This window comes from Eublepharis macularius, chromosome 5 (assembly GCF_028583425.1).
Source record: "Eublepharis macularius isolate TG4126 chromosome 5, MPM_Emac_v1.0, whole genome shotgun sequence".
In the NCBI taxonomy this organism is placed as follows: Eukaryota; Metazoa; Chordata; class Lepidosauria; order Squamata; family Eublepharidae; genus Eublepharis; species Eublepharis macularius.
Window position 1 is genome coordinate 109,323,994 of NC_072794.1, and position 26,835 is coordinate 109,350,828.

Sequence of the window (26,835 nt, forward strand, 5' to 3'; positions counted from 1 at the left end):
TAAATGCATAGGGCCTGGCCCTAGGGAAGCCAGGCGTGTGCTGAGAGCTGAGGCAGGGAGCATTGCCATATACTTAGTCTATGACCTCTTTCATCTCCATCCAGGTTCTGCCTTCATTTTTAAAAAAATGAGATTAAGTTAATGAAACCACTGATATAAAGTCGATCAGCTGTCTGTGCCTCACAGACTGTGCCTTGCAGATATAGTGAAATCCCCTGTAGAAAAAAGGAGGTGGCCCAGGCATCTTGGCAAAGACTGCTAGGATGGCATGTTTTTTGCAGGGGAAGAGAAGCTATATATGAGCATCTCACTGGGTCTGTGGCATTGGGAAGCTTGCCGATTCTTTCCCTATTCTAAGCCCCTCTTCTCAACTGCCTTTATAACTTCTTGTGCCAGGTCTGGGATTCAGCATTTGTTTTGCTTGATCCATTAGATAGAAGCATGTAGCTTGTAAATGCTAAACTTGGCCTGCATCCACAAGATCATGCCCCAGTGTAATATATTAATTAATCAGGAAAAATTATCACTATTCCTCCTCATTCCATTCTATACTCATAAGCACTTATTTCACTTGTAAACGTGTACTGCTTATGGGAAAAAAAGATTCCATTATCTTTCCTTAATGTCCTGATTTTGCCTGTGATCCAATGGTTAAAAGGTACTGAATATACCTTAAATGATGCTGATTATTGGTCTTTGATTATAATTCTTAGATGTCGAGGGGGTATCAGCTGGATGTTTTGTGCTGTTCCTATTAGCATAGCAATGGAAAGGGCCATTTTATTCTTGTGCCCCTTGTCAGTGGGTACAGTTGCAGAATTTCTGGCTCTTGAAGAGAGAAGAGTAATCCAGGCTTGAGAGAGGAGCTGCTGCATACTTGCTGGAATGTATTTCATGCTCTCTTTTCCTGTTCCCAGATATCGATGAATGTTCCTTTGATAGAACGTGTGACCACATCTGCATAAACACACCAGGGAGCTTCCAGTGCCTGTGTCACAAAGGCTATACGCTGTATGGGCTTACCCACTGTGGAGGTATCAGTGTGACCCTGGGGAGGAATTGAGATTTGGGCGGTCTATATAGCCCGTATGCTGCCTCTTTTCTTAATCTTCACCCTTCTGCTTTTCCCATCTGTCCTCCTTCTGCTTCAGTTTAGAGCCTTTGAGCTCTCAGACATCCAAGAGACCTGTTCAGATTTGCTGATATCATGGAGGAGACAGCATCTGCAGAAACTTAAACAGTCTTAAATAGAGTTACACCCTTCTAAGTTCATTGCCTTCAATGATCTTAGAAAGATGTAGTTCTGTTTAGGATTGCACTGTTGGTTTCAGTTACAGAGCAGATTCTTGGAGGAAGTCTGCTTAGCATGTGCTTTCTTTGCTGAGCTCAAAGAGGAATTCAGCCTGTAATGCTATCAGTAGCTATCAGAGCCAAACTAGATGCCATTTTATAGATGTGTTCAGCTATTCAAAAATGCCGCAAGGGCCTGATCCTGATCAAGCCTGCAGTGTGGCAGGACCAGGTGATCTTTTTTCCCCTCTGCACACCTTTTCAAGTGCTGAAAAAGCTCAACAAAGCCGTCACTGCAGAGGATATCAATACAACCATGACCTGAATGGAAGACAGAAAAGGATTATGCTTTTGGTAAGTGGCTCTCCCAAAATGCTTTTCAATGGGAATACCGGATATTGAGCCCTGGGGCCTTCTGTTTACCAAGCACGTGCTGTACCACTATGTCTCTCCACAAGTCATGCTGAGAACCATAACCCTGTATACCTAAATAATCTTGCATACTTAACCCTTACAGCACCTAACACCTGATTTTATGGAACCTATCCCCTTGCTTGAGGCCTAAAGAACTACTATACTTTATATACAAATATTCAATATGTACAATTCCTTATAGTCTCTCTTCATCCTGAAAAACAATCTAGTCACAATTATTCCTGTTTTACAGAAATGTAAGCTGAGACTGATTGACTTGTTCACAGCAGTCAGTAAACCATAGGAAGATCTGAGTGCAGAATTCCTAAATTCAGTTCCGCTATTTCAGAATACTGGCTATGAAGGAAGATGTTTTTGTCTCTATTTTCGGATTCAGCTCTGTGCTTTTCTGAGGCAACATTTAATGATTCCCGCTGCTCTCTGCAGAGGGTGGCAAAGCCAGACATTTGTCTCTGCAGCCATAAACAAGGGAACAAGAGTGTTTGTGATTTGTCCAGTGGGATGGGATGGGGAAATCCCCACAGCAAGCTTTTGGCACATAGTTTTGGGTGGGAGGAAATGAACTTCAGAAGGTTTTAAAGTATCTCAGTGCGGGGAGGTGGAGAGGGTTGGGGTTGTGCCAGCAGGGAAAATGGAAAGGCAGGTAGAAGGCACAGAGAGGTTTGTTGGAGCATGTTACTACAGTGGTGTGGCTTGCCATGGTAAATTTAAGGAAGAGTTATGTCTCTCAGAATGCCCTAGATTACATGGATTAAGGCAGAAGTGTAAACAGACTGCAGCAATTACACATACACAAATAAACACACAGATAAAAGTATGAAGACAACTAGCAAGCAAGGTGAAGTGCACCTGAAAACTGTGAACATAAATGGTACCTGTGCACTGCTTTCTCCTGCCCTGACAAACTGGTACAGATTCACTGGTACAGATTCACGTACTTCATGGGGTTGACTGTAACCAGAATTCAGAAACAGCACATTGTCCGTGTGCCAATATTGTCAAAAACGTAGTTCATATTGTTTAAACTATATGCTAGTCATTTTTATACCTATCCAAAAGATATTAAAGGTTTGCTGATGCTAGGAACAGGACCCCTCCACACAACCAATTTAATTCAGTGTGTTATGATAATACCCTGTCTATGGATTGTACGTTTGGAAACAGTACTCAACATCTAAAAAGGCAATTCAATCTGGACAGATTGTTTGAGGTTGCTTTCACATTGGGATTTAGCTCTGCACCCCCCCCCAACCCCACCCAAACTGCAGCATTTGGGGGTGGGTGTTGCTTCTGCATGCATTCTTGTACAGTCATCCACTTTATGGGTTTTCCTCTGCCTCCATGCAATTTTTCCCAAACTTGCTTTGGTACAATCCAGAAAGATTGTACTAACAGCATGTTTGATCATGTTGATGGGATGATGCCAGTTTCTGTATCTTCCCGCCCCCAAATGGGCACCATTTCCCCTCCCCTAACAGCAGGCTTTTTTCTGGCTTCTTAAAATAATTAGTAGATATATTGTTATATCATCGTTAAACTATAGGAATATGTCTACTGTAGGAGGGAAAGATGAATGGAAGTGAGAGCACAACAGGGACTCTTACCCCCATGTGGAAACCACATCAGTCACTAGAGATATAATGTTTTGTATATTTTTATTTATTTATTCGCTTTGCTTCATTAATTTGGGCAAAATGTCCACTTTACAAGTCAATGTTTTGAACTGACAGCTTGTAAAGGGAAATTTTTTAAAGCAACTTATTCAAAATGCTTATGTGCAGAAGATTGTCATGCTTCTAGTACATTATTACTGATAATGGGAATTGTTATGGGAAATATTTCTAGAAAATGCAGGGCCTACAGAGCTAAGAGAACCCATTTCTATCCCTAATAATCTCATTTTGTGATATCTGAGGCTGAGAGTATGACTTGCTTAAAGTAAGTTCCTGTGATTTCATACCCAGTTCAAGTCTCTAACTGAGTGGGTCAATGAGAGAATTGACTTCATAATGTATCGGAAGTTTCCATGCTTGTAAAGCAAGGTGTTCTATGGTGGTTGTGGATTTTCCGGGCTGTATCGCCGTAGTCTTGGCATTGTAGTTCCTGATGTTTCGCCAGCAGCTGTGACTGGCATCTTCAGAGGTGTAGCACCGAAAGACAGAGATCTCCGTGTCGAACAGTGCCAAGACCATGGCGATACAGCCTGGAAAATCCACAACAACCATCGTTCTCCGGCCGTGAAAGCCTTCGACAATATATCAAGGTGTTCTATGTTCTTCAGATACGCTAGGCCTCTCTCTGTGTACCCAGAGAGGATGGCAGAATCCATTCCATCTTCTGTCATATACTCTGAAGCTTATGTGGAGCAGATTGAATCCATTCTTGGTTCCGCCAAAACATTTCAGAGTTTGGTGGCTGTGAAGCTAGTAGTTTTCTTAGGCCAAATAGTGAATTTATGGCTCAGTGGATATTTGAACTCAGGTTTAGAAGCTCTTTATCCATTATTTACACTAGCTGTTGAGGAAGTAAATCAAACAAAGAAATGTTGGGGGGCAGACCTTTGGCTAGGTGGCAGTATTGCAGAAGAGGAGAAATGCACAAATGTCAAAGGAGTAATCGAGAGTGCTGAAAAGTGAAAGCTGGAGATGTCAGGCATAATTCTGAGATTTTTATCAACAGAAATATTGTGTGTGACACACAAGTCAGCAATTCTGCTTGGCTTGGCTTGGCGCTGGTCAGGCCTCAGTGGTGGAAATATCTTCAGTCTGTGTAAGAAGTTTTTTTAAAGATATGGTCAAACTGAAAATGGTTTAGAGGGAAGCAACAAAGGTGGTGAAAGATTGCAAAGCTTCTGGGAAAAGACTGAAAGACCTTGGTATTCACTACATATAGCACACCAACCACAGCTCGAACAAAGAAGCAGTTAAGAATTCAAGATAAACTAGCCAAAGATTTGCCTGGCTATTTTGAATTAGTGTGTGACTTTTAGCTCTCTTCACCTTTCCACAAAGATCTCCTCCTGTGTCAAGGCTGTGTGAGCTTTCTATCTTGCCTTCTTGACTGCATGACCCTAAGCCCCCCCTTCCCCCATTTCAATGCTGCCCATAGCAGCTGGATCCTGTATGAGTAAGTTTGCTAGGACCCTATACCCTTGCAACAAGAGGTGAGGGACCTGAGCGTTACCATTTGAAGCCTCCTCTCCTGTGCACAAAGTGTGCATGCACACTCCCAGAAAGACATGATGATGTAACTTCAGGGACATCATCCCTGATGCAGGAGCACACCTGCAGCCAGCGCAATGACATCACTTCAGGAAGTGACATCATTGCACCTCACTGGGAGCATGCCTGGTGCATGCTTTTTCAGGTTGCCTGCTGGTGGCGGGTGGTCACTGGGGGGGGGGGGTTGCCACCTCCCATCAATTGCCAGCAATTGGCAGGCAACTGGGCAAACCCCAGGAGATTGTCCACCACCAGCGGGTATCGGGTAAGCCTATGTATGAGGCTTTCTCCATCTCCTTTCTTGATCCCACCTCTCAAACACTCTGCCTCAGAAGCCCAGATTGCCCCTATTTTCTCTGCAGCACAGGTGCTTCAGGCTGTGGAGATTTTCCGTTCACCTTTCTTGATTGACCCCACCTCCTCAGCTTTTCAGCCACTACAACTTTAGCCCATGATTCCTCATCTTTCCTGCAAAGGTAGCCCCAGAGGCCTGCAAAACAACATTTCCAGCTTCCTCGTAGCAGCATGTTGGGAGATCTTCAGGTTGGGAGATCTTCTGGAATTACAACTGATCTCTAGATACCAGAGATCAGTTTCCCTGGAGAAAAAGGCTGCTTTGAAGGCATTATTCCATGCTGAGTTCCTCCCTTCCTCAAACCCTGCCCTCCCCAGGCTCACCCCCCCCCCAAATTTCCAGGAATTTCCCAAGCTAGATTTGGCAACTCTGTGGCTGCTGTACTTATCCTCAGCAATGTATAACACTTCTCCCTTGGCATTTAGAATGTTCAGGAATATGCTGTGACTTCATAGCAGTCAGAAAGAAAGCAAAGTGGAGTCTCAGACAGACCACAGCAAGTTTGCATATGTAATATAAAAGTAACCTTACTGCCAGAGCAGGGCTTCACTGAGAGGCTTTTGGCCTTATGTCTTAACACTTGCTTTACAGTCCTACTGTTTTATGACATAATGTTCCTTAAGTACTTTCGTGAAGTTCTCTGATTCATACTAAAAGCAGCAAAGGAATCTTATCATACACCGCATCAAACAAATTAGTTGTTCTTTAGACACCAGTCTAAACCTTGGACTATTGTGTCTTCTCCCAATAATTGGACAATGCTCTGGAGGAGGGTAGAATCATCAGAAATTATATGGGTGATACAAGCTTGTAAGCAAGAAAAAATGCTTAGAAATATACCACTAGTGTCATTAGGCTCCAGGGAGAACTCAAACTCATATGGGAAACAGCCAATCACTGTGAGTTTCCAGCACTTAAGTCTCTCTTTCAAATTAAATAAAAAAGCAAAACCTGTAACTCTTTGGCTGTTTAAATAACATTTCAGACCCTATAAAATGCAAGTAAATTCTGTAGCAAAAATCTCTCCTCAAGGCTAATTATGCAAATTAATGAAGTATATGAACTGATGCTTACTTTGATATTAACATATAGTTTGCACACTTTATTTTGAATCAGTTGGGGGTTTTTGTTTGGGGAAGAAGGAGCAATGTAGAAGTGGGTGTGCTTAGGGGGGTGGTTAGCATGTCTAGTAAAGGAATATATGTGAAAACCAGAAGGAGGGGAGCTGTTGAGTGGTAATGGCCACTAGCTCAGATGGCTTTTAGAAAGGTTAGACAAATTCATACTGGACAAAAGTTGTTGATGACAGCTAGCCATGATAGCTAAATGGAAGTTATGTTGCAAGGCAGTATTCCTCTGGGTACGTAATGCTGGTGTTAGAGGCAACCCCGGCTCATCCTGACTTGAGGCCTGCTCAGAGAGCAGAACAGAGGGCATATTCATTTTCTCTTTGCTTGATGTTAGCTGAGTTAAAGCACCAAGACAGGGAAGAGCCATTTTCAGTGCTTTTGCCCTACTCGTGATTTGCGCTATTCTTTTTGTGTCAGAGGTTTGCTTCAGTATTAATCAGACATGCCACCCTTAGCTATACACATTTCTTATCTGCTAGATTAGGACTTAGGCATGTTTGGGTAAAATAATGTACAGAACTTACAGTTTAGGTAAGTTCAAACTTTGGCTCTAGACAGCGTCAAGGAGGGTGAAAGCCAAGTCAGAGCAGGCTGATCCCTAATCTTGAGACACAGGGAGACATTCTGTGAGAAGACCACGCATCAGGACTGCCCAGGGAAAGTGGATCTGCATATCTCCTGGATGTTGGAAACCAATGATCAGTTGGGGTGGAAAGGGCTAGAATCCAGGGGTTTTGACCTAGTGCTCAGCTCAAGAGCGACAGGTGGGCAGAGGCTGTGGTGGCTGCTGAGGCTCTCTCTCCTGCACGATTTCTCCAACCCCCCCCCCAACTAAATCAGTCAATATATAGGTGAGATTTCTCTGATTGTGACCAGTGGCTGGTGTTAGTGTGAATGAATCCTGTAATAAAATCAAAGGAAAGAAAATGGGCTAGTTTACATGTGTGCCTTTTTGGGCAGAGCTGAATGCACTATGAATGAAATCATTAGTGCTGGCTAGTGTCTTGTTTTACTTGTACTCCATAAACTTCTTTAGCTTTCTAGGACTGGTATGGGCAGTTTATCTGTTCTGCATAGCCTCTTGATAGTCCACGAGACCTGATCACTCTAGTGGAGTTGGTGCTTGGCATTAGCCTGGAATGATTTACACTAGAGAATCCCCCCAACCCCATTTCATTTCATTTCTTACACTGAATGCTGGACAATGTTGTCCCATCACCTGGTCTTATAGCCTTCTTAACTAGCAAACACAGATGATCTCTGGGCCCTGGATCATGTTTGGACATTAAGGATTTCCAACTGAATTTTAGCTCATCTTTGGTTTAACAGAGATGTCATTGCTGTAATGAAATAAGAGTTCCTTTAAAACCACTTTTGGTACAGTGTTTGCATCCATAGGCTGACTTTTGAGATGATACCCATAGATACATACACATGAAAATGTTTAAAAATGAGCCATTTATACCACTTGCCCAGTTATGGTCATTTGACTTTTATTTTACTTCAGCTTCATCTATTGGCATAGCTATTTTGTTAAGATGAAGAAATGGAAGTACTTCTTCATACAAAGTATAATTACTTCTAAGTCAATTATTTAAATCATTTGTAGCACAACTTTCTCCCAAAGGGACCTGAAGTGGCTCAAACTTGCGGAATGTATTAACATAATGTAAGGATGGCTTGCATGCTTGGGTTTTTTTAGATCTGTCGTCCATGAATTGTCTTTAAGTAGCTAGTAGTAACGATAGAAATGGGATCTCCATGTTTCCAGAGTAATACACCTCTCAGAGCCAAGCTACAAGTGATGCTTTACACAGGTTGGACAGTTGTCAGCTTCCCTCAAGTTTTGATGGGAAGTGTAGGCATCCTGGTTTTACACGTTGGCTCTCCATTACAGCTGCAAGACCAGGATGCCTACATTTCCCATCAAAACTTGAGGGAAGCTGACAAGTGTCCAACCTGTGTCAGACGTCACTTGTAGCTTGGCTCTCATTGTCAGATGCTGGCATGGCTGTCACCATAATGCCTAGCTTGAGAGTTTTCTGGAGATGTTTGGCTCCCCTTTGTTGGAGACAAAGAGCTGTACTAGATGGCTTTTTCCTCTGACCCATCAAGTCATTTCTGAGTTTCTCATGAAACATTTGGTGCTGTCACTTTTCCTGCCCTTTTGGGAGAATTGCTGCATTCAGGAGAGTGCTTGTGCTTCAGAAAGCTGAACCCTGATGAAATTCAGAAAGTACAGAGTTTCTCAGATCAGTGTGATTTTGTAAACAGAAGCTGCACCAGTGAAGCATCTGCTTCCTTCAGAGAGCTGCCACAACAGACACTTGTTCCCAGAGGAATATGACAAATTGATAAGTTAGAGCTAGTTTTAGATGGAAAGCTAGTTACATAAAAGGAACAACAGTGGATGAAGCGAAGTTGAAAAAATGCCTTGGCAATACCATATAAGTCAGCACCCAGCCTACTCCAAGGAGTTGTGAGCAATGCCATAACCTTGATGTGCCCAGTGTGTGGGGGTGTGCGTTGGCAACGTCTGGAGAACTGAAGCCTTTCTAAGTGGAGGTTTTAGAACAAAGCTATGCCTTCATGGGTTGTTTTGACACTTCCTCTCTTTCTCTTTGCTTCATGCCAGGCCCTTAACATTAGTTTCCATGGATGTGGCCCTCTCTGTGCCATGAGGTGGGGGCAAGACTGGCTGACACAGCTGTCTTCTAGACTGTAGTTGTCAAAATTATCTGTTCTGTGCTCTTCCTTTGATCCCTGGAGAGACTCCCTAAAGGAGAGTTTTGGAGGGGTTTTTTTTGTACTCATCAGGGCTACCTAATTCTTTTTTGCTGGATGACACAACATAGACTAAACGGGAAGGGCTGCATTTCCTAACGACATGCCTGTTCCAGGAATTGGCATAGGGAAGCCAGCAGTGCCTTCAAAATGTCACCTCCTCACCCCCCAATCCAGTTGTCCCAAGACCGAATGCTGTGCTGCCCACAGATGCGGCAGGTGTGCGATTGCAACATCCAGGCAGGATTCAGCTTTTGGAAAAACACTCCAAGTGTGAGTTAGCAGTAGCACACTGCCAGGGAGAGAAAGAGAGCAAGTCTTCCTGTCCCCTTCCCCCTTGGAACGTCTGCCTTCCATGAGCTAGCCAACCCCAGCAGCTGTAAGATCCTGCTGAGAGAGTGATATTTTAAGAACATAAGGACATAAGAAGAGCCCTGCTAGATCAGACCAGTGGTCCATCTAGTTCAGCATCCTGTCTACACAGAGGCCAACCTGTTACTCTGGAGGGTCAACAACAGGGCATAGAGGATAAGGCCTTGCCCTGAAGTTGCCTCCTGGCACTGGTATTCGGATGTTTACTTCCTCTGTGGAGATTCCCTTTAGCTACTATGACTAGTAGCTACTGATTAGACAGCCACTTCGTTTTCATTTTTTTTAAAGCAAATCTCTACCCTTTTTAATTGCAGAGATGCACCATTCTGTTTATCTCTGCAACAAAAGAGGATAGAGACTTATTTAAATGAAAGCTTGGGATTCAGATAACTTGATAGACTGTTGTATCACTGTAATAGTAGTCAATTGCTGATTTAAAAAAACAAAGAAGTGTGTATCTGTTGAGGTGGTGGTGGTGGAGAATGGCTGCCATGGGAACAGAGGATGGGAGAATGGCTGATGTATGGCCGGGACTGGAAAAAATCCAAACTTTCCTACCTACATGGCAGCCATCCTTGGCTTTGCTACAATCTTTTCTAAAACTTTGCAGCAAAGCAAGTTTGGGAAAGATTGGAGAAAAGATGGAGAAACCCTGGGAGGCGCACGAATACATCACGATGCTGTGGGGAAGCAGGAAAAAACCTCACTTCCCAACATCATCAAACCCAGGGCAAATAGCCCATGTGGAAAAGTCCAGTGACTCCTTTCTCAGATGTAGCTATTTATCTTTTTGCCTCTCTACAGACATTGATGAATGTAGCATCAACCGAGGAGGTTGCAAGTTTGGCTGTATAAACACCCCTGGCAGCTATGAATGTACCTGCCCTGCTGGCTGCAAACTCCACTGGAATAAAAAGGATTGTATAGGTGAGTTCAGAAAAAGTCTGAGGTCATGCTGCCACCTAGAGGTAGGAGGCATTTCAGCAGTAATGGGTCAGGACGCATGAAATTGCTGACCGGAGAATGAGAAGATAAACTTCTGATGTGAATTATATTAGTATGCCTTCACAATGTTAGCTTGCTGAGTATATATGTTTTGCTTCTTTATAAAGTCTGTTTCTTGTAAACTTACTATTCTTGCTTTCTCTTTTTGTTTGCTCTCTGTCTTTTAACTAAGCCACTAACTTTCAAAGATACATCAAATTAATTATAGTTCAGAAGCTGTTTTTAGCACATGGAGTTGCACAAACATTTGTTTGGATTACCTGGTGTTGACCTCATAGTCTGAAGTTTGATGGGGTAGATTGAAATTCAGTGCTTTGGTCTCAAATTGGTTCCATGCGACCTCCCATGATGCAGAACTTCTTCTTCATGCCTTTATTTTGTTCCATTGGTATGTTTTGTTGGCATGAGAGGGGGAAACAGGCCAGCTGCGTATTGCTCCAGTTGTCTCTGTAACCTGGCTTCAGTCTTTAAGAGGAATCCTTTGCACATTTTCAGATTTTAGTTCATTCAGTTTATACCAAAAAACTTAGAAGTGTGCCCTTTTAAAATTGAAAGGTGAAGATCTCCAGTTTATAAGGAATATTGCGAAACCAGTGCTTAAAAATCCAGCCTGTCTGTATTTTTACAAAAAATTGTACACTTTGTGGCCACAGTGACCCATCCATACTTCTTTTTATATGCATCTTGCTTTTTTTTCCATCATGGAACTCAAGGTGACATACACAGAGTTACAAAGAAGCCTCCTATGCATACACTGACCAGACTCGCTTAGCATCAGCAAGGTTTCTGAATCATGAACCCTTCAATCATACTTTGAGATTCCTAAATATTATGCCTCAGTATGTTTAGCAATAAGCTAAAGGGTCCAGAATAACACAGTTTATCACCATGTATGCAAGAGGGGGGCTGCAAGAGTTGTTCATGGGCCTTGCACCACCAGCAGCCCAGCTGAGTTTAAAAACATCTGGGGTGGGGCTGCAATGGACAGGGCAGCCACCCTTCTCTCAGGCTGGAACCTGATAAAGATGCAGGCCCATCTAGGAAGGAGGAAGGACTACAGGGTACGGGAAGCTGCGGAGGGCAGGCCAAGGAAAGATTTACCTACAGGCAGCCTACTTGAAGAAGGAGCAGAGAGAGCTCCTAAGGAAGAAAGAAGCTCTGGGACTAGAGGCGAAGATGGCCAGGCCAGAGAGAACAGCCCCAGGCAGAGCCGTTCCCTAGGTGAGGTGTGGTCAGCAGACAGGCTCCAAATCTAGGGAAGGGACTGAGAAATCAAATTATAAGGACAATATATAAAGACTCATGGTAACTGATGGTGGTGGTGGGCAAATGGGGGAACATCTTGTGACAGGTGCCCCTTTTCCCAGAGGCATCGCTGAGCACAAGCAATCCACCATGTCAGACTACAGAAGTGTCCTAATGCTTATTAGTTTCCACCAAGGGCTAGTCTGCAAAGGGCTGATCTGGCTGCTCTTCTTTGAGTTACGCCCTCATGTGCACATTGCTATCAATTGATGCTTATTCTTCAGAGCTAGTAATATGTTTGGATGGTGCACTATCTCCCCGGGCCACACTTACCTGCAACAAGAATGGGAAGAAGGATAGCTGCTCTCTCACCTGTGCCCCCAAGGCTCGTTTTCTGCCAGGTGAGTACTGTAGATCTGCCATTGTCCAAGTGCTCTCCTAACCCTGCTCCCGCCTGTTTAATTCTTTGTCTCTAGTCCCTTTGCTCCCTCATTTTCTTAGTTCCTGTCCTCTTTAAGGGATACCACTCCAGAAACCCAATATTACTCCTGTCCACTCCCGTTAATAACTGCTATGGGATGATGCTGTACAGATTATGCTCTCATCCTATCTGGGAAAAATATGTGGTCTGGCTCATGAGTGTCCTTCCCCTCCCAAGGCTATGGGGCCAGGGAACTTGTTCAGGCTATCTGTTCTCTGGCACCAGCTGTCTTATTTTTATGTACTTTTATTACATTGGGATTACTTGGAGTATAGTTCTTTTAAAACAAAATGATGAATATGCTAATTGATTCTGGTTGAATCTGGGCTACTTTCATCCATATGACCAGTGGGCAAGATCAGGCTTGGGCTGACCTTTCAAAATACATGCGTGGGTTCGGTTTGGCTGGGCTTTCAAATATAAGCCTAGATTCAGTTGGTACTCATCTAGAAATAGGCTTCCACTGACTTTGACCTCTTGCTCTTTACAGAGTCTGACAACAGCTATACAGTGAGCTGTGGGACTCCAGTTCTGCGACAGGGAATTCCACAAAGGTCCAGTAATGGCAGTTATCCCTGTGTTGGTAAGCTTGGCCTTCAGAGCTCCTATCTAGAACAAAGCCAGTGTCACTAAACCAGCTTATTCAGTTTCTGTAGTACCACCAGTCTCAGTAAAACATTAAATTTACTCAGCAGCTAGTATCTGATGATTGGCAAGCAGTGAGGTTCTTAGAACCAGGACTAGGTCCTGAACAACCAATAATAGCTACTCAGGTTCCAACAGTACTCCTTTGTCCTTCATCTTCAACTGAGTTTAGAATACCAGACTGAAACTGAAATCATGAGTGTACTGTAAAGTGCAGGAAGGTTGAAATGTGATTGTAAATCAATCTTCCTGCCTAGCTATCGTTCAATTCAGGAATGCAGTGTTAAGTACATTTAAAATAGCCTTCCTGTTTGCCACACATGCACACTAACAGTGGGAGAGAGCCTATGAAGTGCTTTACTGGCACATGTGAATGCACCTAAGATCAGGGTGACAAATTCAAATCCCCATTTGGCTCTGAAGCTCACTTGGTGCTCTTAGACAAGTAATTCTGTCTTGGCCTAACCTATCTCGCAGGGTTGTTATGAGGATAAAATGGAGGAGGTGATATATGTTGCTCTGAGCAACTTGAAGAAAGGACAAGAGAAAAATATAATAGATGGATACAAAGACCCAGTTGGTTTCCTTGATACTTAGCACTTGCCTTTTCTTTTAGAGACTGTCGCTGCACCAATCAAACAAAAGACTTCCTTCAAGATCAAGGATGCCAAATGCCACCTGCACCCACGGATTAAAGGCAAGCAGGATGAGATGGGCAGAAATGGTGCCCCAGGTAAGATACTCACACGTCTTCTGACAAGTTTCCATTTGGGTTAAATTCAGTCCAGTTTTGTAAGTCCTGGAAGCAACATGGCTCTTTGCATGTATCTATATGATCAGTCTCCATGGAGTATTTGCAAGATTAGTAAGCTGCCTTCCATATTGCCAAGATCCTATAAAATAAAAAAGCAGAGCACAGTTTCCAGGGTGTGTTCACAGCTCTTGAAGTTTAGGCTTCCCTTGATCATTTAGGAGCGCACTTAGGTTTAGGGCCCATTGGAGCTGGCAGAGGTTCTTGGGTGTTACAACAGAGCTTAGAACAATAGAACATAGGAGAGAAGCATGAGAGGAAGATGAACCCTAAGCCAGCAGGATGTGGGCTGCTATCCTCAAATGATAATGCAATGGGGAGAAGAGAGATGCACAAAGAACACCATGGTTCATTGTGTGGTACGTGCACTACTGAACACTTATGCCTAAGGAAACATGGGTTTTTATGGACCAGGTGTGGGAATCTGTTTATAGGCTCTCAGACATGGGATGATCATGTGAGAGCTGTGTCACAGGTACAGAGGAAAATCCTTTGTGGAAGTACCTGGATTTTAAAGAGAAATTGTTTAAAGGAAACTGATACTCTCCTTTCTCTAGTAGCTGGGGCAACCCCATGCTCAGATTGCCAGGTGACTTTTGTGAACCTAAAGTGCGACTCGTCAAAGAAAGGCAAAGGACGCCGGGCTCGCAACTCTCCTAACAAGGAGGTGACTCGCATCACACTGGAGTTTGAAGCTGAAATCAAACCTGAAGAGATCACAGGTAGAGAAAGGATTGAGAGAAAGCTTGGCTTTTGTAATCACTAGCACAAATTGTGAAAAGAGGCTTGATGGGAGTGACCATCTCAGGGCCAAATTAGACATTACCTCCATCATGAGTTGGGTCAGGATTCCCAACTGGATCCTTTTACAGTCAGAGGTGATCTCAGGAGACTAATGCCGCCAAGTTCCCTGGGGCCCATTTCAGTTCAGGAGAGTGGCTTGTGGGGAGGAGAGGTTTCAAGCATCCCTCACACACCATTTTCCCAAGCCAAAACAAGCATGTGGGGGATCTGTTTGCCCCACTGTGGTGTTGCATGTGAATTTACAGCAGGGCCTTTTTGGGTTGGGAAAATACCACACTCTTGACCCAAATTGGGCTCTGGGCATGCTGGATAATGTTAGTTTCCTGACACCACATCTGACTATAAAAGAGACACAGTCAGGTCGGGAACCCAGCTTTTGTCGAAGGTATAACAACAACAACTGCACTTATAGACCGCTTTTCTAGACAGATTAGTGCCCAACTCAGTGTGGTGAACAAAGTCAGTGGTGTTATTATCCCCATGTAGTGTTAAAAAGACAGTTCTAATGTCTCATTTGTATGTTATTTACTGAAACACTGTAATGGAAAACTTTTTCACTAGAAATTATCTTTGTGCAAGTAAAGGACTCTGTGGTTATCAGGGAGAAAGGTGCTAGGCCAGACTACTGCATTAATTTTCTTCTGAAGGAGCTTTTTATATAAGGCAGAATTCAAAAATATGACCCCAAACATATAGTCTAAAGTATTACAGTCCATTCTGCCACCTAATTTCCACCTCAATATGCAGCGTGTGTAAATAAGGCCTCTGCCTTTCTTTTTCCCATCTGCACTGTTGCTCATTTCCCAGCTCCAGAAAACTAGAGGCATAGCCATACAGAGGCACTATGGGCTGCCTATTAACCATAGTGGTAATTCATCATACTTAGGACTTGGCCTATGGTACACTTGTCAGAAAAATTGACCCACACTGAGGGCTGGTCCATACTTTCCATAGCCAAGGAACTCACTACTTGTCCATTAAGTGTCTCCTGATAAACACCTATAACATTTAAAGTGGCCTGGTGCTGAGGAACTGAGGCCAGTCACAGCTCCCTGGATTATATCCCTGTGTATTTAGAAATGTTTCCTCTTGATATATTATGGATATTTATGAAGAAACACATATTGAACAGGCAGCACACACTTTAGCTTTGTAAAGTGTTTATCAACTTTGAGCAGGTTGCACATATTTGCAGAAATACATAAAATGGCTGGGCAGCTCAATGAAAGGCTACTCCACTCCAAAGAGACTGCAGTAGGTGACCTTGTGCGAACAGTGACTGGAATAAAGAAGGGACACAAAATTTCCTTCAGAAATGATTTCCCTCATCCTAGTACTAGGTAACAGCATAATCTCTTCCCCTGATATCCAGCCAGCTGCAATCTGAACTGCGTGCGACAGAAGGTGGAGAAAAAACTGAAGTCAGCAATCAAAGCCCTGAAGAAATCTATCAACCAGGAAAGGTTCCTGATCCGCTTTTCAGGAATGGAGTATGAATTGGCCCGGAAACTGAGCTTGGCTTCTGAGAGGCAGGAAAGTTGTGGGCCAGGACAACAGAGACTGGGATCCAAGTGTGGTAAGGAAACAACCTGAGTCAATTGGGAGTAAGGAGGGGAGGAGTTCAAGAACCATTGGCATTATTTGCAAGCCTGTAGTGCTATACTGCTGCTCTGTCACCCTTGCTGCCAGTTCTAACATCTTGGGCAGCCGCATGTGCTTATGGACAATAGATTAAGAAACTGTGCTCATTGTTTGGAGCACCTGATCTGTATTCTTGAATGGGCAGGTGGGCATCCCATAGCTAGTGATCCACAAAAATGTAAGTGTTGTCTTGGGAGTTGTCTTTCTACCTGTGTCACTAGCACATCTGCCTCTCTCTTAGTTAGCTGCCTGCAAGGAACATATTACCACGGCCAGATGGAACAGTGCATCCCTTGCCCTCCAGGGACCTACCAGGAGAAAGAAGGCCAGCTCTCCTGTGACCTTTGCCCTGGAAGTGATGCTTATGGGCCAGCTGGAGCAACAAATATAAGCAGTTGTGCAGGTACAGCGTTGAGTTGCAAGATACCTTAAACCTATAGCTGAGGTACAATATGCTAGTACACCTGAGTGCCTGTCCCAGAGTGGCTAACAGTAGTGTTAGGAATGGAGGCTCTTCCATGGCCACTGCAAAAGGAATAGAAAGAATGACATACACAAAAACTGCACTGCCTGCCATCCTCCTTCCAGGTGAGAGAGAAATTATTATTTGTGGAATAAATCCAAACTGTTTCACTCAGTTAACATTTGCAGAAAGCATAGGACAGTTGCTTCGTATATAAGCAATTGCCACCATACACTGCTACATCATACACATACATAGATACTGCAAGCTTTGATTTACTGCAGCAACATCTCAAATGTGCTTCCTTTGAAAAGGGGCCTCAAAATAATTGCTAGATCACCGACAAGACCTTTTTGCTTTCTCTTTAGTATCTTCCTTTACCATACTACAGTTAATTTGGAAAAGTGCCTGATTCTCAAGAATTTGCAGTTGCATGCTGAATGCAGCTCCTGTATACAAGTTACAAACTGGAATATGTTTTGTAATTCTCTGAATACTGACAGGAGAACAGCCACAAATTACATTCAAAAGTAAGATGAGATGGGCAGTAGGGAGAAGCATGAAATGTGCAAGGCAGATTTTTTCAAGATCTCTTTCCTGTTGTAGCGCAACTTTCAGATCATTCATCTTAAATGACAAACTGTTCTTCAGCATGGGAATGGGATAAAGAAAGAATCTGAGTTTGCAAAGGTGGAGTCACTGGGCAGTTCAGATTCCTGGCCCATTTTATCCAAATCTTCTTCCCACGCAGGATTTGGATACATTGCATCAACTGTGGCCTTTTTTCCTCATGTCATGGCATAATCACATTCCAGAGCAGAGACATAAATGTTGCCGTATGCAACTTCTGGGATGATGAATGGTTCACATGGTGCTCTCCTATAGGTCCATGTTTTTATAGTGCATGTTGCATGCAGCTGGTGCAATAGAAGCAACATGTGCAGGGTAACAGTGCTTCATCTGGACCAATGAGTATCTTGTTTTCTTGAATAACCCACAGGTCAATGTCCCCCTGGCCAGTACTCTGTGGATGGCTTCAAACCGTGCCAGCTCTGTCCACGTGGCACCTACCAGCCAGAAGCTGGGCGAGCTTTGTGCTTCCACTGTGGTGGAGGGCTGACCACCAAACATGAGGGAGCATTTTCCTTCCAGGACTGTGACACTAAAGGTATGTGTGGAGCAGCACGGGGAGTAGCACATGGCCCATTCAAGGCAGAGATGGAGCGGAGAGATAATTTAGTGAATTAAATATTCATATCTGAGCACTATCACTTCTTCTTCTAGGGCTATGCTTTACATACAGTGCTGGCCCTCCAGAATTGTAAGTGGCACACCAGAATGATACAACAAGAGTTGGAAACAGCGTACTGCTGTATTGTAGTATGCATTACTATGGTTAATTATGTGTCCAGAGACAGCATGTGTAGACTTACCTGAGGGGCTACAGGACTTTGGTCCTCCTCAAGGGGTGCTGGATTCACCATTGTTGCCACTCCCCAAGGTATTGGAGGGGCCACCAAAGGAACTGCTTGGGTTATTGTGACTGGAAGAGCTGTCTGAGACGCAGGCTGGCTCATTGCTGCTGAGGAAGGACCAATGCCACGTGATTCCTCAGTGGGTGGGCCAGGGAAAACTCATTCCAGCTAGAAGAGATTTCCCAGGGTCCCAAAGCCTCCACCAAGGGTAGGGAGTGAAGAAGAGAGGTGGCCTAGACTCCTGAAGGGGCCAAGCAGAAGCTGCCCAGATCTGGGAGGAGTAGCAGTAGGAAGACCCACTCTTCATCTGGCCCATACTTCCAGGCTGGGGGTGTCAGAAGGATAGATGGATCGGCAGCCAAAGACAAGGAGTTGGGGCCTCCACATAGTGGGAGTAGGATATAAGGAGGGCCCAGGAAGCAGGCCAGGGAGGAAAGAGCTAGGCAGCTCACAGAGGGAGTGAGAGCTGTGTCCATCAAGGAGAAGGAGGAACCAGATGAAGCAACCCCCTCCTCTCTCTATTCCGATGTCTTGCAGGCCCTCAAGAGAAGTGTGCTGACCCGGCTGAGGGTCAGATACTCAGGCCAGAATAGCAGGTGCACTACATTTTGTTAATAAATAAGATGCATTTATTACAATGGATTTTTGTTTTCAGAATACTGGTGCTACCTGTCACGTGATGTATAGGATTTCTCTGCAAGCAGAATATACAGCAGTTTAAGTTTCATAAATAAATCTTTGAATGTTCAAAAAATGGCACAGTCATAGAGAAGGGAAGGGGAGTAGTCATATCTGAGTATCAAGAAAATAACATTATTTCTGCAATTAAAACTCTACTTTGAGGAAGTCATATGGAGTGAGTGAAAATGGAAATGTGTATTTGTTGCACTAAAAAAACAGATATTCAGAAATATCTGTCACTGACTATCTTGTTCTTCAGAGCTAATAAAGAACCTCAGTAAATTTCTCCCATGCGCCTAGGACTATTCATCATTATAAGAGTGACTGTATTTAATATATACTGGGAATTCTGGATAGTTAGAAATTTAGGATCAAGATAGTCATATATTCAGAATGTGGTGATATGAATGCAAGTGTGTGTTCAAACTACTTCCATCACACTTCAGAATATCTTCTTCTTGTTTGCCCTAAGATCCCAGCATTCTCTTTCAAGTCCACCTCTAATGGTGACTTTCTCTTTGGCCAAACTGTGTATCTTGTCTTTGCCTCCATTTCCCCACCGATGAACTGAGAAACTGAACTCTAGAACTTGTTTTAATTTGACAGTGTTGTAAAACTAGCATAGCTGAATTGGGCAATACCTAAGGTTAACGATCCACAGCCCCACTGAATGATGTGTGCTTAAGCCCTCTGATGTCAGTGGGGTTAAGTGGGCCTGACTTTATTTTGGATTGTGGCCAATAAGACTGTCTCTTGCTGGGTTTGTGTTGTCTTTTGAAGACCTTAACAGTTTTCTGTTCTATTTCATGTTTAGTTCAGTGCTCCCCAGGCCATTACTATAATACCAGTGTCCATCGCTGCATCCGTTGTGCTGTAGGCACCTACCAACCAGACTTCCGCCAAAACTACTGCATTACATGCCCTGGGAATACCACCACAGACTTCGATGGCTCGACCTCAGTATCACAATGCAAAAGTATGCTTTGTTCTCTTTAGATAATACAGAATTTGGGGGGAGGAGGGGAAGGGACTTAATCCCAGATTTCCTTGGTACTCTGCTGCCTGTGATGCGGTCATCAGTGTCCGGTACAAAAGACCACTGAACTGATCTTGACTTCATTAACTTCCTGCTATTTTTATGTCCAAAGCCAACTTATTAGACGTTTTCAGTCAGTCTTCATCTGGCTAGTAGATATATCTGGCTAGCAAGGTAGCTTTCTATACATGCATACACTTAAGGAGCAAGTAGACTATGTTTGGAGATCTGTCATTGGATCTCACGTACCTTACATTTTCAGGAAGTGCAGCTCCAAATGAGAGAGAAAACATATGGGTGCACATATGTTTCACCTGTTGAGGCAAATAGCAGCTTAGTTGGTAAGCAGTTTATGCTGGAGGAAGGGTTAAAAAAACCCTCTCCCACTGCTGTAGTCTCAGACCAGTTGAGTTCCTGCATGGATGCTATTTTTAAAATTTAAATAGACAGGAGCTCTCATCACATATCCCCTACAGCTCATTTAGTTTGGCTCCTACTTACTAATATAACAGCATGTAACATTGTGCCAAGACCCTCTCTCAGATCTCCCTTGGCAGCCAACATGGTTCTTTTCCAAACTGATGCCACAGTGATCTCAACTGCTTCTTTGCAGATCGTCAGTGTGGAGGGGAGCTGGGTGAATATACTGGTTATATTGAGTCTCCCAACTATCCTGGCAACTACCCTGCAAATGTGGAATGCACATGGAATATCAACCCACCACCAAAGCGCAAGATCCTAATTGTGGTGCCTGAAATCTTCCTGCCATCTGAAGATGAATGTGGGGATGTCCTAGTCATGCGGAAAAACTGTAGGTAACCGAATGCTGCGCTAGAGCTACGCAAAAGGCAATAGGCAGTGAGAATGTGCCACACTGGGAGCTGGCATGGTGTATTGGTTAGAATGTTGGACTAGGATCTGAGAGACCGAAGTTCAAATCTCCACTCTACTTTGCAAACTTGCTGGTGACCTTGGGCCTGTAACACACCTAACTTACCTCACAGGGTTGTTGTGAGGATAAAATGGAGCAGAGGTGAATGATGTAAGCCACTTTGGGTCCCCAGGCAGAGTACAAATGAAATAAATAGAATAAATAAATAGATACCTCCTAGATGTCTGGAATATAGAAATCAAACAGAAGTAGCCTTCCTCTCTAGTAGCACCAACAGATGATGAAGCCAGATTGTTTGTGCCTATCAGAGGCAGTAGTCTAAAGATGAGCAGACAGATACCTACGCAAGCAGGAATGAGTATGATTAATTGTATGCCTAATTGACAAAAGACAATGGAGAGGTAGGCTAGAGTCAGCAGCTTTATAGGATCAGGCTGAGCACTATTGGTTCTTGGTATAATATGATTCCTGCTGACATGGTACCTGTAATACCATTCCCTGGCTGTCTCTACTGGTACTGCTGCAAAGAACAAGCCAGGATCTCTTCCCAATGGGAATACAGAGAATAAAGTACCTGGAACCTGGTTGTAGATTCTCCATTTTGAGACCCATAGCATCTTCAGTGTTAGCAGCCCACAGGTTACTAGAGCAAGATAAGGCTTGAGTGTGTTGAAATGAGCTTACAGACTTGACCTGGAAATGTAGGCAATCTTTAAACTTGACACAAGAAGGATTTGTGGATTGCTTAGCCTTCACTGACCTCATATTTTCTTTCATTATCAATAAACAAGGGACCAATGTTCACCCCCCCTATCCTTCAGTAAGACACTTTTGTGGTACTTTGGGGCAGTTTTCCTGTATGCTGCACTATGTTTCACTCTACAAGTTTTATGTGTGTTCTGTTTTATGATCTTGCTGTACCATCAAATATGATATACACACCAGTATTTCACATATTTTGAGTCTACAGATGGAGGAATACAAACCTTCAAAGGTGGCAACTATGCATACAAATTAACACTTCTTACCTATAGGCTTATTTGAGTCCATAGATGTTTCAGACTATGTAAGAGGAAAGGTGCCCTAAAGTAGGAGACTAATGGTATTATGAGATCTTCAGTTAAGATACATTCCCTTTAGGAACTGCAGTACAAGAGCCATTTTTGTCTCATGGTTTTGGAGGCCTTTGTAAAACTAAAGAATCATGCAGAACTTTGCTCAGATTCCTCTGATCCCATCTTCTGCTCTGCACCTCAGGTGTTGCAATGCTGTTTTTGTGGACATGTAAAGTATGACCAATTACTGGCGATATGTGATCCTGTTATGTTCTCCTCTGCAGCCTCTCCCTCCTCCATCACCACATATGAGACATGCCAGACTTATGAGAGGCCTATAGCTTTCACTGCAAGGTCCCGAAAGCTGTGGATCAACTTCAAAACTAGTGAAGCCAACAGCGCCCGAGGCTTCCAGATCCCCTATGTCACGTATGATGGTAAGTAGGAGGGAGACAGTGCAAGTTGTATTGCCATCTGCACATGTGGCCAAAATATGATCAAGACCAGGTGCATGGCCCAAGATCCTAACCCTCCCTCTTGCATTTGAAATTTGGCTAAAAGGTACTTTCACAGAAAGCTGCACTAATCATTTAAACGGTTTCTATTCCTATTGAAAGACCTACATAAAGGAGTAATAAGCTAAGCAGCAAAGTTTAAGCAGTAGCTACTTTTCAAAACATGGGCCCAGAGATCTGCAAACAACTCTTATGTTATTCACTCCACCAACTACCACCACTGCATTTGTGGCTTTTCTGGCATCCAAGAACCAATTGCTCTTTTTTACTGGTCTGTGGATTCATTCAGTCATTCCTGTTCTTCTTGACAGCTGTTTAATATTATTGATTGGTTTGTTTATTGCATATAGTAATAGATAAGTTCACTCACTGACTACTTTTTCTTCCCCTACTATCTCCCCAATTCTTTTTTTATTCAACACTGTAGAGGATTATGAACAGCTGGTGGAGGACATTGTACGGGATGGCAGGCTATATGCATCTGAAAATCATCAGGAAATACTGAAGGTGAGACTACTGATAACACGCCAGTGCATGTGTTTAGTAGGCATATAAAACTCTTCAGTCCCACACATTTCCAGATGGAAAAGATTTCAGGTAGCAAGAAATCTGCCCATGACCATGGAGAGCTGCTACCAGTCAGAGGTAGGCAGTACTGTGCTACATGGACCAATAGTATGACTCAGTATAAGTCCAGCTTTATATACTACTAAAAGTTTTGCAGCCACCCAGGCACAATCTGGACATCACATCCACTTTCCCTTTATTCACTGCCTCTTGTGAGAGGGGAGGAGAGGAGATGCTAGTGTGTTACCATCCCCCCCCCATTATAGATAGTTGGGGTGAAGTACATTAGTGGTATCCATGCATTACTTCTGTAACATATAGTTTGGATGCCAGAGGTCTCTGGATTTTCAGCTCTTCCTTGTGTTTCATGGTATAACTGTTTACTTTGTTCAAATGGCTTGGACTAACACATAACACAAGCTGCTGAGTCTGGTTGTGCCGATTCTGTCTCACATCTGCCATATACAGCCAAGGTGATACACACAGACCCTGTGAATGTCAGTAGCATGTACTGATCCTTGCCCATAAAGGTGATTGCCTTGTTTTCCCTGCAGGACAAGAAGCTGATCAAGGCTTTCTTTGATGTGCTGGCTCACCCACAAAACTATTTTAAGTACACAGAGAAGCACAAGGAGATGCTGCCACGTTCGTTCATCAAACTCCTCCGCTCCAAAGTTTCCAGCTTTCTCAGGCCTTACAAATAGCCTTGTGGTGCTTTCGCTAGCCTTCCAGGCTCCTCCACAGCCAAGAAAACTTTCTCTTACACTTACTCTTATTTTTCAATGACTTTTGTTACAAATACAATCCTCCCCCCCATCTCTCACTATGCAGATAACTGTAACCTCGGCTTTTCTTCAGACCCAGATTCACTGATGATGTTGACCAGCAGCCATACGAAACTGAATCCCATCCCCTGTACTTTCAGTACTGGAGTCACAGCCTACAGAGATCGCATATTCCAGTCAGTGATGCACTCTCCTCAAGTGGCCTCTGCTGGGACCTGTAACTTCAGCCTTCTCCCATATATGCAAGTCATGTGCAGCCCCTTGCACTGCAGGGCAGCTGCGAAAGAGGCCATTTGGGTACACCTCTGTGCACGACTCTTTGTTTGCAAAAAGAAATACCCCCTGCTTCCATATCATGCCTGTGACTCTGGAACACAGATGAAATGTGGACTTTTAGCAGCTGTTAAGTGATCAAATTGGTCCAGCTGAACTCTTTTGTAAAGAACTGAAGGCAGAGGACAAGAAAGGTTATGCCTTATCAAACTGTTGTGGTTTTTAAAGAAAAAAAAGTAAATCAAGCACAGTCTTGCAGACAGGATCCAAGGAAAAACATTAAAAATTGTTGGGAGAAAGATTATATACAAAAATGAAAAGTCATAGCTAAGATGTGTGAAAGAAAATGGCCTGTGGTTGGGATGGCAGTTTTGGTGGCTTAGGAGGGCGTTACGTGATAGACTTTTTTGAATTGGAAGAAAACATTGGCCTAGCCGCATTTCTATATCGGATGATGTCTGGAAAAAGGGGAGGAGAACTTGGTGAAAAGTGAGACTTTCTGATATGATTTCTCCCTGATGGACACTCGCATGAAGAGACCAGACTTCTTATGAGCTCTGCCAAAGAGTAATTTGATGACAAATAAAAGCAAGCGGTGTGAAGGGCAGGAGTGAGTGAATGTTTGTGCACTAGGATGTTCTCCTTTCTACCTTTTTCATATTATTAAGTGCAATCATTTTGAGTTGTCTTTATATTATTTAGAGGGAAGTTTTTTTCTACTAGAAATTACAATATTTATACCTGCCTGAGAAAAAGAGAATGTGTGTGCGTGCGTGCATGTGTTTATAAAAATGAAACAGAAAAGAACACAAGCAAGGATCGGGAGAATTATGACTAAATGTGACTTAAGTTTTCAGCTCTTGGAATCTTTTGTTTTCCTCACCACAGTAAAATCTAGGCTAAATCTTGAAGATGGAGCTCCTTGATTATCCTGTGACCACACTGAAACTATAGACGACATGGGATGAATATTTCCCATCTGACTGGAAGTTATGTTTTGGCCACAAGCACTGCTTGGGAGCCAATGCAAATGTTACCAAAGGCAAGTCTTCATGTCAGAGATCACATGTTGGAATCATTCCCCAGTTTAAATTCTCCAACCATGAGTCAGGTTGGTTCTGTGGGGGTGGGGGGAATGTAGTCTAACCTTTCTTCTTTCTGATTAGTTTTGCATAGGCAGGGAGATTTTGATGTGGAGTGAATTCAGACCTGAGATCTTCCATATATATATTGAGGTTATTTAGGGTTGGATCCAGCCAGCTTTTTCACCCAGTTTCAGTCACCTCCCTTCCTTATTACACCATGAGTCCCATATGACTTTTTATCCATGCAGGCCCCATCATTCCCAGCATAGCCTTTTTTTTTTTTTGGTAATCTATTTTTACCAAAGGAAAAGTTGATAGAATCCAACCTACATGTTTCAGTAGTCTCTGATTTCTAACAGGAGAAGTGGTAGGGCTCAGGCCTCCCTGGAAATCTTGTCCTCTCCTTTGAACGCTCTTTCCCCTAATCCTAGAGCTGTAGTGGTTGGTCCTCTATGCAGAAGAAAATGCTCTCTGCACATATTCAAAGGCATGCTTGTATTCCCATGTTCCAAGGCTGAGCCCAGCATCAAACACAAGTTTTGGATGAGCCTTGCCTGATACTTTCCTGACTAGTGTTTCTCCTTTGCCAGATTAAAATATCCCTACCTAAAGTCCCTTGCTTCAGTGCAAATACTAGTGGTGAAATCCCAGTTAATATCAATGTAACTGTTGCCTTCTCTGAGCCATGGCCTAAAATTAACAATCAGAACTGTAATCTAAATGCCTACAATTCTGCACTTGGATCAGATCATCTCCATTTGCTGTACTGGAATTTGATGCTTCCCTGCTTGTCAGGATTTGCTGTTCCTCCCTTTTAGGCTGATACTGAATCAGAATCAGCTTCACTAAATGCACTGGGATCATTTCAGCATTGAAGTATTACTTTAGCATTGAAGAAATGCCTCTGAGATAAGCATGATTATTGTACTTGAGTACTTCGGAACTCATCACAGCAGCTAAGCTATGATATGTGGCACTAATTTGATCAGATTCAGCGTATACCTACCATATTACATGCATTTGTTTAAATTTGGGGGGTATTGTTTACCATAAGAGAATACAGAAGACGTGGAACCAGAATCTGGGGCAGCTCTGGAGGCAAAATTTGAGTTCAATGCAGCTTAAAAATTCAACCAGATTTTTTTCTAGCTGGATCCCTAGTTTCAATTTTGTCCTTCTCAAAACCTAGAAAATAAAAAGGTTTGAAAAGCTGAAAATTCCATCTCAACATAGGAAATGCAACCATTTTGAAACAACAGAGCTGAAATATTTATACCTGCATTTGTGCAGTATGCCACAATACAGTCTTCTGCAAAATAATGATTAAATGATGAAAAAGGTGTAGTCCATAAAGTTATTTGCACTTGATAAAAGAAATTGTATCTGAACTTGTAAAAAGAAAAAGTTTGCATTTCATATTGTCTTTTTTTTAATTATTAAATGGAATTTCTTGGTGTTGTGTTGATCTTTCAAATGTGATTTCCATTGCTTGTTTGTGAATTTGAAATGCATAGCTCTATTGCTTGAGGTTTTGTTCTGGCTTCTCCGTTTCTGTTTTCCCTTTGGAAATGAACTGATTTTTGAACTTGAAAGGTAGGGCTTGAATATTTCTCTGTGATGCCAAGAACTGAATGGAAGTAAAAGCTCTCATCCTTTCTTGTACCCGTCAGCAAGCACAATGAGAAAAGAATAATGCAAAAGGTAACAGTGAAAATAGCCTCCTTCCACAGCAAGAGACACTTATGACACTTGTAGACAGGGCTTTTTTTCAGCTGGAACGCGGTGGAAC

General features: G+C 43.1%; 1 protein-coding gene across 1 annotated transcript in view; it reads left to right on the forward strand.

The window, feature by feature from the left end:
• The window catches only part of SCUBE3 (signal peptide, CUB domain and EGF like domain containing 3), a 157,856-nt gene extending 131,352 nt beyond the window's left edge, over window positions 1-26,504 (forward strand). The window contains exons 9-22 of the mRNA XM_054980419.1: window positions 918-1,034; window positions 10,392-10,514; window positions 12,122-12,238; window positions 12,809-12,901; window positions 13,580-13,696; window positions 14,335-14,496; window positions 15,951-16,154; window positions 16,461-16,622; window positions 17,683-17,850; window positions 19,653-19,814; window positions 20,488-20,685; window positions 22,106-22,258; window positions 22,764-22,843; window positions 23,458-26,504. Of these exons, the coding sequence (XP_054836394.1) occupies window positions 918-1,034; window positions 10,392-10,514; window positions 12,122-12,238; window positions 12,809-12,901; window positions 13,580-13,696; window positions 14,335-14,496; window positions 15,951-16,154; window positions 16,461-16,622; window positions 17,683-17,850; window positions 19,653-19,814; window positions 20,488-20,685; window positions 22,106-22,258; window positions 22,764-22,843; window positions 23,458-23,607 (2,006 nt within the window). The 3' untranslated portion in view covers window positions 23,608-26,504. The remainder of the gene's footprint in view (window positions 1-917; window positions 1,035-10,391; window positions 10,515-12,121; window positions 12,239-12,808; window positions 12,902-13,579; window positions 13,697-14,334; window positions 14,497-15,950; window positions 16,155-16,460; window positions 16,623-17,682; window positions 17,851-19,652; window positions 19,815-20,487; window positions 20,686-22,105; window positions 22,259-22,763; window positions 22,844-23,457) is intronic.
• The last annotated feature ends 331 nt before the right edge of the window (window positions 26,505-26,835 follow it).